The 14,851-nt window shown below is 41.5% G+C and overlaps 1 protein-coding gene across 1 annotated transcript in view; it reads right to left on the bottom strand.

Annotated features, from left to right (window-relative positions):
* Positions 1-6,596: 6,596 nt before the first annotated feature.
* Positions 6,597-14,851, bottom strand: part of LOC115207435 (suppressor of tumorigenicity 7 protein-like) — a 40,441-nt gene continuing 32,186 nt past the window's right edge. Inside the window, exon 15 of the mRNA XM_029774507.1 lies at positions 6,597-9,077. Within this exon, the coding sequence (XP_029630367.1) occupies positions 8,982-9,077 (96 nt within the window). The 3' untranslated portion in view covers positions 6,597-8,981. The remainder of the gene's footprint in view (positions 9,078-14,851) is intronic.

Here is a 14,851-nt window from a genome sequence, read left to right as displayed (position 1 = left end):
CCTTACACAGCCTGTAGGTGTGTTGGGTCACTGTCCTGTTGAAAAACAAATGATAGTCCCACTAAGCACTAACCAGATGGGATGGCGTATCGCTGTAGAATGCTGTGGTAGCCGTGCTGGTTAAGTGTGCCTTGAATTCTAAATAAATCACAGACAGTGTCACCAGCAAAGCACCCCCCACACAATCACACCTCCTCCTCCATGCTTCATGGTGGGAACCACACATGCAGAGATAATCCCTTCACCTACTCTGCGTCTCACAAAGACACGGCGAATGGAACCAAAAATCTCAAATTTGGACTCATCAGACCAAAGGACAGATTTCCACAGGTCTAATGTCCATTGCTCGTGTTTCTTGGCCCAAGCAAGTCTCTTCTTATCATTGGTGACCTTTAGTAGTGGTTTCTTTTCAGCAATTTGACTATGAAGGCCTGATTCCCACAGTCTCCTCTGAACAGCTGATGTTCACACGTGTCTGTTACTTAAACTCTGTGAAGCATTTATTTGGGCTGCAATTTCTGAAGCTGGTAACTCTAATGAATTTATCATCTGCAGCAGAGGTAACTCTGGGTTTTCCTCTCCTGTGGTGGTCCTCATGAGAGCCAGTTTCATCATAGCGCTTGATGGTCTTAGCGACTGCACGGATTGACTGACCTTCATGTCTTAAACTAATGGCTGTTTTTGCCATAATATGGACTTGGTCTTTTACCAAATATGGCTATCTTCTGTATATCATCCCTACCTTGTCACAACACAACTGATTGGCTCAAACGCATTAAGAAGGAAAGAAATTCCACAAATGAACATTTAACAAGGCACACCTGTTAATTGAAATGCATTCCAGGTGACTACCTCAATAAGCTAGTGGAGAGAATGCCAAGAGTGTGCAAAGCTGTCATAAAGGCAAAGGGTGGCTACTTTGAAGAATCTCAAATATAAAATATATTTTGATTTGTTTAACACTTTTTTGCTTACTACATGATTCCATATCTGTTATTTCATAGTGGTGATGTCTTCACTATTATTCTACAACGTAGAAAATAGCAAAAATAAAGAAAAACCCTGGTATGAGTAGGTGTACAAAATTCTGACTGTTACTATAGCTAAATACGGAGCAAAGAAATTCATTTAAACAAATGTTTCTGTTATAAGAGTTAAGTGAAACAAACGTTGTCGACTGAGATGGATAGTATGTCTCCTCTCTCTTCAGTGTGACAGGTACTCTTACAGTATGTGCTATCAATCTATTATTGTACGTGTTCCTAAATGGATACGGTGTGATGGATGGGAGCTGTCATCTCTTATTATTTATCACTGGTTTCCAATTACTGAAGCTGCTAGCTTCTAATGTGTATTCAGAAAGTATTCAGACCCCTTGACTTTTTCCACATTTTGTTACGTTACAGCCTTATTCTAAAATGGATGAAATCTATTTTTTTTATTATCAATCTACACACAATACCCCATAATGACAAAGTGAAAATAGGTTTTTATAAATGTTTGAAAATGTATTACAAATAAAAAACAGAAATACCTTTTTTACATAAGTATTCAGACCCTTTGCTATGAGACTTGAAATTGAGCTCAGATGCATCTTGTTTCCATTGATCATTCTTGAGATGTTTCTACAACTTGATTGGCATCCCCCTCTGGTAAATTAAATTGATTGGACATGATTGGGAAAGGCTCACACCTGTCTATATAAGGTCCCACAGTTGACAGTGCATGTCAGAGCAAAAACCAAGCTCTGAGGTTGAAGGAATTGTCCGTAGAACTCCGAGACAGGATTTTGTCATGGCACAGATCTGGGGAATGGTACCAAAAAATGTCTGCAGTATTGAAGGTCCCCAAGAACGTAGTGGACTCCATCATTCTTAAATGGAAGAAGTTTGGAACCACCAAGCCTCTTTCTAGGGCTGGCCGCCCGGCCAAACTGGGCAATCGGGGGAGAAGGGCCATGGTCAGGGAGGTGACCATGAACCCGAACCTTCCAGAAGGACAACCATCTCTGTGGCTCAGTTGGTAGAGCATGGTGTTTGCAACGCCAGGGTTGTGGGTTTGATTCCCACGGGGGACCAGTACGGGGGAAAAAAATGTATGAAATGTATGAAAAATGTATGAAATGTAAGCATTCACTACTGTAAGTCGCTCTGGATAAGAGCGTCAGCTAAATGACTTAAATGTAAATGTACCAATCAGGCCTTTATGGTAAAGTGGACAGACGGAAGCCACTCTTCAGTAAAAGACACATGACTGCCTGCTTGGAGTTTACCAAAAGGCACCTAAAGGACTCTCAGACAATGAGAAACAAGAATCTCTGGTCTGATGAAACCAAGATTGAACTATTTGGCCTGAATGCCAAGTGTCATGTCTGAAGGAAACCTGACACCATCCTTACGGTAAAGCATGGTGGTGGCAGCATCATGCTGTGGGGATGTTTTTCAGCAGCAGGGACTGGGAGACTAATCAGGATCAAGGGAAAGATGAATGGAGTAAAGTACAGAGAGATCCTTGATGAAAACCTGCTCCAGGGCGCTCAGGACCTCAGACTGGGGCAAAGGTTCACCTTCCAACAGGACAACAATCCTAAGCACACAGCCAAGACAAGTTTCTGAATGTCCTTGAGTGGCCCAGCCAGAGCACGGACTTGAACCCGATCAAACATCTCTGGAGAGATCTGAAAATAGCTGTGCAACCTGTCAAAGCTTGAGAGGAACTGCAGAGAAGAATGGGAGAAACTCCCCAAATACAGATGTGCCAAGCTTGTAGTGTCGTACCCAAGAAGACTCAAGGCTGTAATTGCTGCCAAAGGTGCTTCAACAAAGTACTGAGTAAAGGTGTCTAAATACTGATATTTAAGTCGCTCTGGATAAGAGCGTCTGCTAAATGACTTAAATGTAAATGTAAATTTCAGGTTTTTATTTGTAATATATTTGCAAAAAATGCTAACAACCTGTTTTTACTTTGTCATTATGGGGTATTGTGTGTAGAATTTCATCAATTTTAGAATAAGGCTGTAACGTAACAAAATGTGGAAAAAGTAAAGGGTCTAAATACTTGAATCTCCCAAGTTATCGTTCTCACTTTGGGGCACTTTTATTCTGCATCCGTATGCAACTCTACAGCCATTTCACTTTCAGGGTTGTGTTGTAGGCTACAGGTTGTTCTGACTGATCTGGGAGAAATTAAGTATTTTCTTAAACTAGTCCATGATGTTACACAATGTAGAGGAGCTGAGAACCAGAATTGAACATTAAAATCAACATTCAGAAATGCATGTAGGACACAAGATTGAACAAAAGCAGTAAAATCCATGTGATGATCATAACTACTTTTTAAGCTGAATGAGGTGTCAGTTTATGTTAAAAAGATCAACATTTTCAAATGTAAATGGTAACTGATATGATTTTAATGCAATGTTCTCGAACGGTTGGGAGTGGTGGGCCAAGTTGTATTGTAATGTTAGTTGAAGGGTTATTGTCACCTTGGGAAGACCCCAAAATACCACACGTGTTCTATATTAAACCTTGTTGATCCTTCTGTCATTCACATCAGATTTCTTCCATCCTCATACTGCTGCCCATGTCACTGAGATACAGGAGCTGATATTCACTGAATGTAGGCTACTCCACACTGTTCTTGAGTAATTCATTAAATTCAAATGGATTAAAAAATCCTCCAAATGTCAGCGCCAGACTCAGCATTCGCCAAATCCGTGGTGAAGGCCCTCCAATTACAACAGAGTACTCCTCACCAATGCCAGAAGTTGGAATTATTTCTCTATTTCATAGACTTTATAAACAGGGGATATTATGCAGACTGTTTTCTTTACACAGAGCATTATTGTAAAATGATTAGTCATATTAATCACTTTCGAAAAAAGCTTTTATTGGTCTCTAAATCTTTTTAAAGGGCAGTGCAGCTGTGTCCTTGTGGAAATGTCCTGCCAAATCTCATATAGTGAACATGGAACAGGAAACACCTGCCTTTCTCACATCAGTCTTTTAAAATAACCAGCTTGTCACTGCCTGCATTCTCCTCCCATCATAGTGATATCTAATGGGCATCTATTTAGTGACAGGATGATCATTCTAAAATTGTCCCAGGGGAAAGAAAGTTGAGTGTGGAAGACCTCAATGCACTCAGTGACCCAATAAAAATAAATAAGTACAGTTAGTTTACATGCAAAAACATCTTTATCAGTATGAATTATTGTCATTTCTATTTAATTACTACAGAACGTTACTGGGGGCCTCTGTGGTTCACTATGCACTCCTTGCCAAATCTGTCATAAATTCAACACGATATGAATCATAGCATATTGTCGTAAACCCATAGTCAATACGCATCCCACACCTGGTCCCACTGCGTAGCGATCTAGGGGGCTGCTTTAGAGTTGGGTGGTGGGTCAGTGTTTGGTTGAGCCATGTCCTTGCTACTTACCTGTCTGTCCGAGCCGACCGCAGTCCACACAGTGCAGCATAGCAGCAGGCTTAGGGTCAGTGCCAGTGATAGGTCCCTGGGGCAGATTTATATACGTGACCTTCAGGGACATGTATGGCAAAGTTCCCAGGCGAGGTTCATGGTCTATTAACACGTTCGCTGTCCGGGTGAGATTACCGGGCTGGCGGCAGAGGATTAACACATGAAAACCCTTATCTAGTGAGTCAACTGTCAAGAATGCGTCTCTCGCCAAGTTTTTGTGTAACTGTCTGTTGCTGTAGAGACGATGAACAGAAGATGGATACGAAGATAGATAGCGTCTGCTCAGTTATAGGCCAACCCTTTTTACACGAATGTGCTGACCCAGGCCAAATCTTGCTTGACCTAGAACTAAAGTCTTGTGTAATTAGTCAGATGCTCGATTATGTTCTGGGCCGAGAAGAGATTGGAACCGGAACGGGGAGATCCACCCTGTCTCTTTGCAAGTTACGGGCAAGTCTATAGGCCAAATAGCCCCTCCCCTTCCGAAATTCAAAAGATTTTAACACCTGCGAAATAGTGAATGGTCCAAAGAACCGGAAGTAATGCTGCTGGTTATCTCATGCATGCCGTTGTATCATGACAGATCTGTGTTACCATTTATGTTTATGTAGTCTGTCTACGAGAGATTAACCTGAACCACACTGTGCTGGCTCAGATTTCTTGTCTCTTCCAGTACAGTTCCAGCAACTCTAGTGAATGTGAAACGAGGCCACCTTTGTTTGACTCACTAGTGTGACAAGGATTTTATTCTTCCTGCCATTTGGTGGATTATTAGCCTGGCCCCAGATCTGTATTAAACCAACACCTCTCACTATTTTTGTGTTGCCTACATACGCAACAGACAAGAATTTGCTAAAGCACATACAGATCTGGGACCAGGCAAGTGGTTTATCTTATATGCCTCAGTCTGTCTACCCCGCGGTAGTTAGCTTACCCTCTCCTCTCCAGCTTCTGACCTCTGATTAACAGAGTTGACTATCCGGGCCGGCCAGCTCCTGTATTGTTTGGTTTTTAGATGAGGTGATACCAGGTATATACAATAAATTATGAGCTTCATCAAAGGGACTTGGGTCCCACATCAGCCCATCCAGTCTCCATGTGCAGGAGCACACTAAACGTCCATCTCTATCCCACCACATAGCCTCCGCAAGTCCCAAACTAGTTTTGTAGTTTTGAGAGTATAGAGAACAGTAGTTTTGAGAGTATAGAGAACAGTAGCTTTGAGAGTATAGCTACTGCCATCTGGGGGTATGGAGTGTGAAGTGGGATTTTGTAGTAATGCTTACCCAATCCTTTCAGATATACACAAATACCTAGAGGGGATAAGGGTTGTTTCAAACCCCCCACTTTGGTGTTGCAAGCACTAACCCTAACCTAAGCACCATGCTCCAAGCCAATGAGTCATGGTAACCACTCTCTATAAGTCTCTGTGTATCTCTACTGACAAAGACAAAGTGGCTGTTTGTGTATCTTTATAGGGGACCGATGAGAGTGTTTTGTCCCTGCTGTTGTTGTCACGGCCCCAGAGTCTGAGGAACGTTCACCAGCAGTTTGTTGGTTCAAACACAAACATCATCATTAGTAACTGTCACAAACCCCTGGACCTGATACAACTTCAATAAGTGGCCAACTTCCTCTAAGCACCAAACTGCAAGTATAAATGTAAATATAACAGTTGAACAACCCCTAGTCTAGTGTTAGGAGATGGGCTCTCTTTCACGGTGTGGGGGAAAGGGAACATTGATGTGGGTCATAACGTCAAAGCAGGTTTTCGTTCAAACACCAAATACAGCAAAATGGTAAGGACGTATAATGTAGGTACTCTCAGCTTGTCTTACATGTATGTTCACTGTCTAGGGCAGGGCTGCCCAACCCTCTTCCTGGAGATCTACCGTCCTGTGGGTTTTCAGTCCAACCCTAATTTAACACACCTGATTCTACTAATTAGCTGCTCAACAAGACCTTAACCAGCTGAATCAGATACACTAAATTAGGGTTGGACTGAAAACCTACAGGACGGTAGATCTCCAGGAAGAGGGTTGGGCATCCCCGGTCTAGGGTAAACCATAGGGCCTAGGCCACACCCCCAAAACATACAAATCAGTCTTTAATCTGTTTTTTAAATTTATTTGTTCACAAAGTACAACAAAAATTCAAACACAAACGCATTAGATTTACATTCAAGAACCAATTTATTGTGAGCTATCTAACTCATATGGTAGTAAGGTCAAATATTAGGACTTCTGTCTTCAGCATTTCATCTTGTTATTCTGGACTATCACAAATATAATCCAACAGTATGGAATTAAAATAGTGTACAGTAGTTACACCCAGATAGTGTACAGTAGTTACACCCAGATAGTGTACAGTAGTTACACCCAGATAGTGTACAGTAGTTACACCCAGATAGTGTACAGTAGTTACACCCAGATAGTGTACAGTAGTTACACCCAGATAGTGTACAGTAGTTACACCCAGATAGTGTACAGTATAGCCAGGTAGGAGTGTTGATGGCTCTGACACATAAGTTGAATGAAAGTAGCAAACCAATTATAAGTGCTGTTCAAGCACAGTGCACAAATATCATATTATGCAAACAGCGCCGGATTACCGAAAGGGCACGTGACAAAATGTGTAGAATTGCATTATAAAACCGCACATGTTGAAATGCAGAAAGTTAGCTGTATTCTCCTCCCAAAATATATATTTTTTGGGGCCCCGAGGCCCAAAATGCATTAGTCCGGCCCTGGATGCAATGCACTACCAGCAACCAATAAACAGTCAGCTCTTGCTGCCATCTTTACGCATAATTGGGTTTATGTATGCTAAAATACATAATACAGTTGAAGGAATTAGCAAATGAATGAGCGGGTTCTGAAACCACTGTGTGCCGAAACATTGGTTCATCAATACAATACATATCTGGGAGTATTGTGAGAAATAGCTTTTAATTTCATCAAGCCGCTTAAATCCAATCTGTCTGTTGAGCCAGTGAGGCACAAAAGGCCCTTTATGCTATTCATGATCAAATATCGAGTCCTGCCACAATATATACTGTAGGCTATTGACTAGTCTTAGATCATGGTTCAGAGTATTTGTTGTTGAGGCTTCGGTGAAATCACAGTGATTCAAACATAGCGTCCTGTTGTGATTGGCTGATTACACCTGAGCAATACGAGTTCACTACAACTCATAGAGGACCTGGAAACGCAGCGTTCAGTTATGTGATTGGCTGTGAGTGATGCCATGACTACCCATGCCGTAACCGGTCATAATCCCACTTACATGTTTATGCTACGTTTGAGGGGGCGCAGGTTGCCAGTGATATAGCGCGGAGGTGGCATGCTGTAGCAACAACTGGCAAAACACTGCAGGCGTTGTATACACTACAGACAGAGTGAAGCAGTAAATCAAGGATCTGTTTTTAGAAGTTCTCACAAACTTAAACTCTACCCCATAGGATGACTATATACCATAAAGGCTATGCTTTGTTTTAACCCATCTGAACTGGCATGACACACATACCTTATTCCAGAGCCATGTATTTAGATTTTTTTTTATTATATTGTTCTAATTCTAGACATTGTTACATAGCATTATAGACATATTTCCCATGTAATGTAAATGGGCCGCTAACATGGCTGCCATGTATTGTTGTCTCATGTAAATGCATCATAAAGCAGAAACCACAATGTCCCAACTCTCTAAATACATGGCTCTACCTTATTCTAGTGAACATGAATGTGTCTGTTCAGACATGCGATCGTGGAAAACAGGCCTTCTAGTATGCTTTTCTATATATATCCATCTGTCTCCTGCTGCACCAGCTAACAGACAATACATTTGGCCAGATATTATGAATAGCAACACTAGAACTAGGGTTGCAAAATTCCAGGAACTTTCAATAAATTCCATGTTTTTCCCAAAATCCCAGTTGGAAGATTCCCAGAATCAGTAGGGGAATAAGGAGGAAATCTGGAATTCTACAACCAGGATCTCAGGAAAATCTGGGAATTTATCAAATGTTCCTGGAATTTTGCAACCCTAACTAGAACAGAGGGATACTACTTCCAGGAACTGTAGTGTTAGCCTTCACAATAATGAAACATGAACTAATAATACATTTGTTTCAGCACTTAATTCATAACTGTATGAGAGATTGACGTAATTTAGAGGTGGGACTTGGAAGTAAAATGTAGGTTGAAATACTTTCTATTTACCGTTCTGTGTAACTCAACATAACTTCAAGTTCCTATAATAATAATAAACGAATAACTGCGTGAATATCTGGTAAATGTTTACTTTAAAAACCTGGCTTCTTTAGCAGTTGCATCTCTGAGTTGCGTCTGGATGTTGATACAAGACTAGGCCAACATAATCAGTACGAAAACAACAAGTGTGTGTGCACGCTGAAGACAGGAGAGCAAACATTTCTGTCTGTAGTTTTGGAGTGTTGGTGTCTGAGGGGTGTGTACATGTACGTGTGTGTGATGGGGTCAGATTCGAGTCAGCTGATGCCAGAAACTGGACGGCATGAAGCTCTCCATCTTGTCTGCGAAGAAACCCAGGGGTGTGAAGAGGGTGCTGAAGAACTGAGGAACAAAACAAAGTTATTTCAATACACGGCTTCAATAGCCTACAACCCATCCAGAGATGGGGATATACGGTTCTATATGGGAAAAAATATGATTCTGAGATAATTGGCTGATTCCGAACCCTCATTGGTTTGAATGGTGTCAGCAATTTTTATGTTGTATTCTTTTGAAGTTAACAACATGAATTGGGGGTATTTAGAGCACTATATAGTTGGGCTCCCGAGTGGCGCAGCGGTCTAAGGCACTGCATCTCAGTGCAAGAGGTGTCACTACAGTCCCTGTTTTGAATCCAGGCTGCATCACATCCAGCCGTGATTGGGAGTCCCATAGGGCGGCGCACAATTGGCCCAGCGTCGTCCGGATTTGGCTGGGGTAGGCCGTCATTGTAAATAAGAATTTGTTCTTAACTGACTTGCCTAGTTAAATAAAGGTTACATATAGGGAGGAGAAATGAAAGTGAGACTACCAGCAGAAGCATGGCGACTTGTATTGAGGGCAGGGGGCACATTAGAATGTACCCTTCATCTAAGGCTGAATACCAGAGCTTGCATCACTACTACACCCTAGGGACCCAGGTGTAATTCTATAAAATTCTCTCCCAAAACAAATAAGCAAGTAGAGAGAGGAGACCCATAACCCTTGCTGAGGCCTCTCCCTCTCCAGCTTAACCAATAGAAATCATCCACGATCACACATCTGAAAAATGTTCAACCCCAATAGTTCAATCCACCATAAACAACACTTTGTGTTTATGAAGCAATACATTCGCGAGGTGAACAGATGGTTTTGACAGGATATGGGAAGCAAGACCACAGCATTGTTCTAGTATGTGGAACTATGGCCAAGCATGCCATGTAATGGGTCTCTCTTTTCCAGTTCCAACCCTCACTTAATAGATACACAAACTATGGCTGGGTGGCATCCAGATGTTCATACCTTTCTTGTACCATACTGGGGTATACGTATAGGTGCCTGAGCAATGGAGCAGCTGGACCCACACTTTCAAAATAGGGTTGCAAACGTATGTTTTTGCACCCACACTTTTTTACCAGAAAATGATCATGATGTATTGGGTAATGTCATTTTCAATGATTAGTAATGTTTTAAAGTAGTCTGTATTAAAAAAGATATGTCCATTTTATATATGACACTGTATAATATTTAACAGATTGCATTTTGGGCTCCAGAGTAGCGCAGCGGTCTAAGGCACTGCATCTCAGTGCAAGAGGCAACAGTCCTTGGTTCGAATCCAGGCTGTATCACATCCTGCCATGATTGGGAGTCCCATAGGGCGGCGCACAATTGGCCCAGCGTCGTCCAGGTTTGGCCGGGGTAGGCCGTCATTGTAAATAAGAATTTATTCTTGACTGACTTGCCTAGTTAAATAATTACCAAAATGATGATAATACAATTTGAACCCCGTCCCCGTCGCCTCAAGATAAATGGTATTGACCAATAGAAAGTCTTGCTTCACTCCTGCTCTGTGATAGTTGAGTAAAGTTAGAAAGCACTAGTTACACCACTGGTGTTCAATACGACCTGCAGAATATTGATTTCAATCTATTTTGTTGCGATGTCGTTTCCTTTGTATTGTTGTTTCATGTCAGAGTGTTTGGTCCAATGGTGTTGTTACATATCATTTTCATTGTATAATTTCCTGGGTGAGTCCCATATGCCAGCGCACTGTGGCCGCTTCAGAGTTACAATGTAGCAAAGCTTTGTCTGTATGCACCTATGCCCAAAGTAAAAAGCACAGGATATTTGTATCACGATAAAACAGCTCTGCTTGGTTTGGTAACTAATTTTGACCAAATAAGCAATTTAGACCCTCTTCTCATCGAATATGTATGGTGCTGAGACAAGTTAAATTTAAACATGTTCATGGAGACAGCGCTTCAAACAATGGCACCAAAAAAAGTCCATGTCGGAGTTAAAGCAGAACATCAATTAGTGTGCTTGCTGAGACTACACTTTTGTTATTACTCATACTTTTCATGTTTATTCTGTTTATATTCTACTCACAGTGGTTGTTGTTCAAAAAGGCCACTATTAAACAGAATTACAATTATTTTTTAAAAATTGATAGTAGTTGCAGGCTACAGATTTGTTCAAACGTAAAACCCTTTAATTTTAACTCATTTTAAAAAAGGAAAGATTCTCAAGGTAGGCTACAGTAGAAAGATTTTTGTTCTCATAATTCAGATTCAGTGTTGAATAGTCACATGTACAGGATTGCAGGTGTGATTGCAGGGTACAGTAAGTAAAAATAAAACAATGAAAATGGTATTACATAAAACAACAGAAATAGCACTATATACATCATAACTGTAGCAATGATTCATGAAATCAGTAATGAATAAAAAATGCATGGTTCTAAAAACCAAACGCAATTACATTACGTTGTTTCTATTCATCAAATTAGGCCTACACAATAACAAAATATGCAGGCTGTAAATGAGTAGCTTGTGAATAAATGTTTTAGTATTGAATGGCCTTTCTGAAAGAAAAAGTGTCGGAGAACCCTGCTCTCTCTCAAACTGCTTAAATATGACCCATATTACAGGAGCTACATTTTATTATTTCTATTGCAGATTTGGTGACTCAATTTATTTATTTATAATAAACTTCCCAGTCCAAATTGGTTGTTGATCATTGTTCGACAACCATTTGCAGGTCTTGCCATAGATTTTCAAGCAGATGCAAGTCAAAACTATAACTCGGCCACTCAGAACATTCACTGTCTTCTTGGTAAGCAAATCCAGCGTAGATTTGGCCCTGTGTTTTAGGTTATTGTCCTGCTGAAAGGTGAATTCATCTCCCAGAGTCTGGTGGAAAATATACTAACCCAGGGTTTCCTCTAGTGTTTTGTGCTTAGCTCCATTCCGTTTCTTTTTTATCCTGAAAAACTCCCCAGTTCTTAACGATTACAAGCATACCCATAACATGATGAAGCCACCACTATGCTTGAAAATATGGAGTGGGACTTAGTAATGTTTTGTATTGGATTTGCCCCAAACATAACACTTTAATTCAAGAAAAAAGTTAATTGCTTTGCCAATTTATTTTGCTGTATTACTTTAGTGCCTTGTTGCAAACAGGATGCATGTTCTGGAATATTTGCATTCCTTCTTTTCACTCAATTATGTTAGTATTGTGGAGTAGCTACAATGTTGATCCATCCTCAGTTCTCATATCACAGCCATTAAACTCTGTAATTGTTTTAAAGTCACCATCATGGCGAACTCCTGAGCAGTTTCCTTCCTCTCCAGCAACTGAGTTAGGAAGGACGCCTGTGTCTTTATTGTGACTGGGTGTATTGATACACCATCCAAAGTGTAATTGATAACTTCACCATGCTCAAAGGGCTATTCAAGGTCTGCTCTTTTTTTTGTATCTACCAATTGGTGCCCTTCTTTGCGAGTCATTGGAAAACCTCCCTTGTCTTTGTGGTTGAATCTGTGTTTGAAATTCACTGCTCGACTGAAGTATTCATTCAAAAATCATGTTAAACAATATTATTGCACACAGTGGGTCCATGCAACTTGTGACTTGTTAAGCCCATACTCCTGAATTTATTTGTAGTTTCCATAAGACAAGGGTTGAATACTTTCTGACTAAAAGACATTTCATCATTTCATTTATACATTTGTAAAAAAAATAAAAAAAAAATAACATAATTCCACTTTGGCATTAAGGTGTATTGTGTGTAGGCCAGTCAGAAAATATCTCAATATAACATATTTTAAATTTAGGCTGTAAAACAACTAAATGTGAAAAAAGTCAAGGGGTGTGAATTTCTGAAGGCACTTTACATACAGCGTATTCTGAAAGTATTCGGACCCCCTTTCCTTTTTCTACATTTAGTTACGTTACAGCCTTATTCTAAAATGTATTAAATTAAATGTTTTCCACATCAATCTACACACGATACCCCATTATGACAAAGCAAAAACAGTTTTTTTTTTTAAATATGCAAATGTATAAATCTTCAAAACAAGAAATACCTTATTTACATAAGTATTTGCTAAGAGATTTGATATTGAGCTCAGGTGCATCCTGTTTCCATTGATCATCCTTGAGACGTTTCTACAACTTGATTGAAGTAAATTCAATTGATTGGACATGATTTGGAAACCTGTTTATATAAAAAAAAACAAGCCATAAGGTCGAAGGAATTGTCCGTAGAGCTCCGAGACAGGGTTGTGTCACGGCACAGATATGGGGAAGGGTACCAAAAAATGTCTGCAGCAGTGGAGGTCCCCAAGAACACAGTGTCCTCCATCACTATTAAACGGGAGAAGTTTGGAACCACCAAGACTCTTCCTATAGCTGGCCTCCCGGCCAAACTGAGCAATCGGGGGAGAAGGGCCTTGGTCAGGGAGGAGACCAACCCGATGGTCACGCTGACAGAGCTCCAAAGTTCTTTTGTGGAGATGGGAGAACTGTCCAGAAGGACAACCATCTCTGTAGCACTCCACCAATCAGGCTTTTATGGTAGAGTGGCCAGACGGAAGCCACTCCTCATTAAAAGGCACATGACAGCCCGCTTGGAGTTTGCCAAAAGTCACCTAAAGGACTCTTAGACCATGAGAAACAAGATTCTCTGGTCTGATGAAACCAAGATTTAACTATTTGACCTGAATGCCAAGCGTTACGTCTGGAGGAAACCTGGCACCATCCCTACGGTGAAGCATGGTGGTGGCGGCATCATGCTGTGGGGATGTTTTTCAGCGGCAGGGACTGGCATTCGAATCCAAGATGGCGTAGCAGTCAGATGTCTTTGTCCTGTCGTGTCCCTTGTATATATCTTTTTACATCTTTTTCTTCGCATATCTTTTAAAAATATTTTCCTAAACCTCAACTTCTAAATACTCTCCTGCAACCCGCCTCACCCAATGTGGCGTGGATCAGTTTTTTTTCCTAAAGTATTTCTATTTACCTCAGATCTGGAATCCTTCAACTGAAGCTAGCCAGCTAACTACCTACCAGCTATCAGTCAGCAAACCATTGCTAGCGGTCATCAGCTAACCTTTAGCTCGGAAAACTCTCGCCAGTTCAAACAACATGACTCAAACCAGAGCACAAACGGACCTATTATTATTATTATATATTTTTTTTCTCCCCATATCCCCGGATTCCTACCGCAAACTCTGAACATTTTCATCTGGATCTTCGCAACTAGCTAACCGCAATCCCGGGTGACTACTCCTGGCTAGCGTTTCCATCCCGGAGCAAGCACCAATTAGCCTGAAGCTAGCCCGGCCAGGGCTCCTGTGCTACCACCGAAGCCCACTCCTGGGCTACAATATCCAGACCACTTCTACTGCCGGCACGGGGCACGGAACCCCGCCGATCCTCTACGACTGGAATACCAAGATAATCTGCCCATGGATTCCAACAGGCCCCTCAGGCGCGACGTCCGCTGAAGGCCCATTCTGCTAACCACGGCCTACTAGCTACCTAGAGCTACTTGGAACCCTACTAATTCCACAACTGGTCTATCGACGTCACCGCACGAAGAGGCGGCCCCATCGCGACGTCCCCCAAAGGCTACCTTGCTAGCCCCAGTCTGTTAACTGCTAGCTTGCCTGCCCTGGTCTGCTAACTGCTAGCCCCGGTCTGCCAACTGCTTGCTTGCTAACCCGGTCTGCTAACTGCTAGATTGCCAGCCCCGGTCTGCTAACTGCTAGCTTGTTCTAACTGTTAGCATCGGCCTGCTAACTGTCTGAATCGACCTGTCCCCAGTCAGCCCAACCACTCACTGGACCCGT

This window comes from Salmo trutta, chromosome 14, assembly GCF_901001165.1.
Source record: "Salmo trutta chromosome 14, fSalTru1.1, whole genome shotgun sequence".
NCBI lineage: Eukaryota > Metazoa > Chordata > Actinopteri > Salmoniformes > Salmonidae > Salmo > Salmo trutta.
The sequence above is the reverse complement of the archived record's forward strand: the minus strand, read 5'-3'. Positions and strand labels throughout refer to the sequence as shown.